General features: G+C 61.0%; 1 protein-coding gene across 1 annotated transcript in view; it reads right to left on the reverse strand.

The window, feature by feature from the left end:
* Positions 1-1,331, reverse strand: part of LOC104515111 (polypeptide N-acetylgalactosaminyltransferase 6-like) — a gene marked incomplete at both ends in the record, with an annotated part of 3,439 nt that overhangs the window by 846 nt on the left and 1,262 nt on the right. Inside the window, 2 exons of the mRNA XM_010158969.1 lie at positions 864-1,098; positions 1,181-1,331. The exon at positions 1,181-1,331 is cut by the window's right edge and continues 26 nt beyond it. Coding sequence (XP_010157271.1) covers positions 864-1,098; positions 1,181-1,331 — 386 coding nt within the window. The remainder of the gene's footprint in view (positions 1-863; positions 1,099-1,180) is intronic.

The raw sequence follows: 1,331 nt of genomic DNA on the forward strand, positions 1-1,331 counted from the left end.
TGCTGCGTTCCTGCCGAGCGGAGATGAGACGCTGCCGGGAGCCAAACTGACGGCTCGTGGTAAAAGGGACCTTTATTGGGACGGGGACGTCTCCCGGGTGACCTCTGCACAAAGCCAGCCCTGCCGCTGGCCAGGGGACGGGATGCGGCTGGGCTCAGGCAGGGTGTCCGGTATCTCCCGGTGGGAGCACCCGGCTTATCGTGGGGCACCGACGGAGAGCGGCAGTGGGAAAAGCCGCTCAGGGTTTCTCTGTGGGCAAAATAAGGGGATAGAAATAGGGGTTTTGGTGCAGTCTGACACGTGGGTGACATTCTTTCTTGCTGCTGTGCCAGAGCAGGTGCCCACCCTGTGCCCATGTATGTGGGTATCCAAGAGCAAGGAGACACAGACAGCGATTAAACCCTTGACGAGACTTCGCAGGAGGAGAGAAATGGCTGGGGGCAGCTCAAAGGTGTTTTTGCAAAAGGTCTGTTACGGCCTCACGTCCGCCAGACCCCAGGGAGGGGTTTAACCTCTGCCAGCCCCACGCTGTGATTGTGCCCGAGCAGCCGAGATCCCTCGAGCCAAGCATTCCACAAGGGGAGCTCTGCTGGGAAGGAACAGCAACACCCACCTGGAAGCACCAAAAACGAGGAAAACATCAATTTGCTGGAAAAAGGAGCAAAACCAACTGGAGAAAGGGGCATTTTCCCAGCCCAGGGCATCCAAGCTTGGCTGTCCCTCCCTAAGCACCCCACAGCCACGCACGCTCAGCTGGTTCATTCTGCAGCCCCAGGGTCCGGACACGGTGTTCCCAGGGCTCACCCAACCTTTGCTACCACCACACCAGCCCCTGGATAAACATCCCCCCTGCCATGGCTTACTTGATGGGGAAGGTCTCATCCTTCCTCCGCTGCCTCTCCCGGGGCGGGACGACCTCCCAGCCGAACGTCAGGCTCCAGTCGAAGTTGCCCCGGCTGTGCTGTTTGCCATTCTGGACGGGCTTGGAGAACTCGAAGGTGTTGAGGTCAATGGTGGCGATGTCGGGGCTTACGACGGCCGTGGGCTCTTCGGCGATGCGGGATAAGAGGGGCTCCAGCCAGCCGTGGAAACACTCGCCTGGGGCATGGGGAGGGGTTGGCCATGGAGTGGAGACACCGTCACCCCCCTCCCCGGCACCCAGGAGGCGGTGGGTACTCACAGTGGGCATCCAGGAAGGTCAGGACCTCACCACTGGCCATGCTGGCCCCCAGCAGCCGCGCCGTGATCAGCCCTTTCCTCTCCTCCTGCCGCACCACTCGCACGATCTGGAGCTGCTCCACATAGCGATCCAGCTCATCCTTCAGGTAGTC

This window comes from Eurypyga helias, unplaced genomic scaffold (genome assembly GCF_000690775.1).
Source record: "Eurypyga helias isolate BGI_N326 unplaced genomic scaffold, ASM69077v1 scaffold39450, whole genome shotgun sequence".
Taxonomy (NCBI): domain Eukaryota; kingdom Metazoa; phylum Chordata; class Aves; order Eurypygiformes; family Eurypygidae; genus Eurypyga; species Eurypyga helias.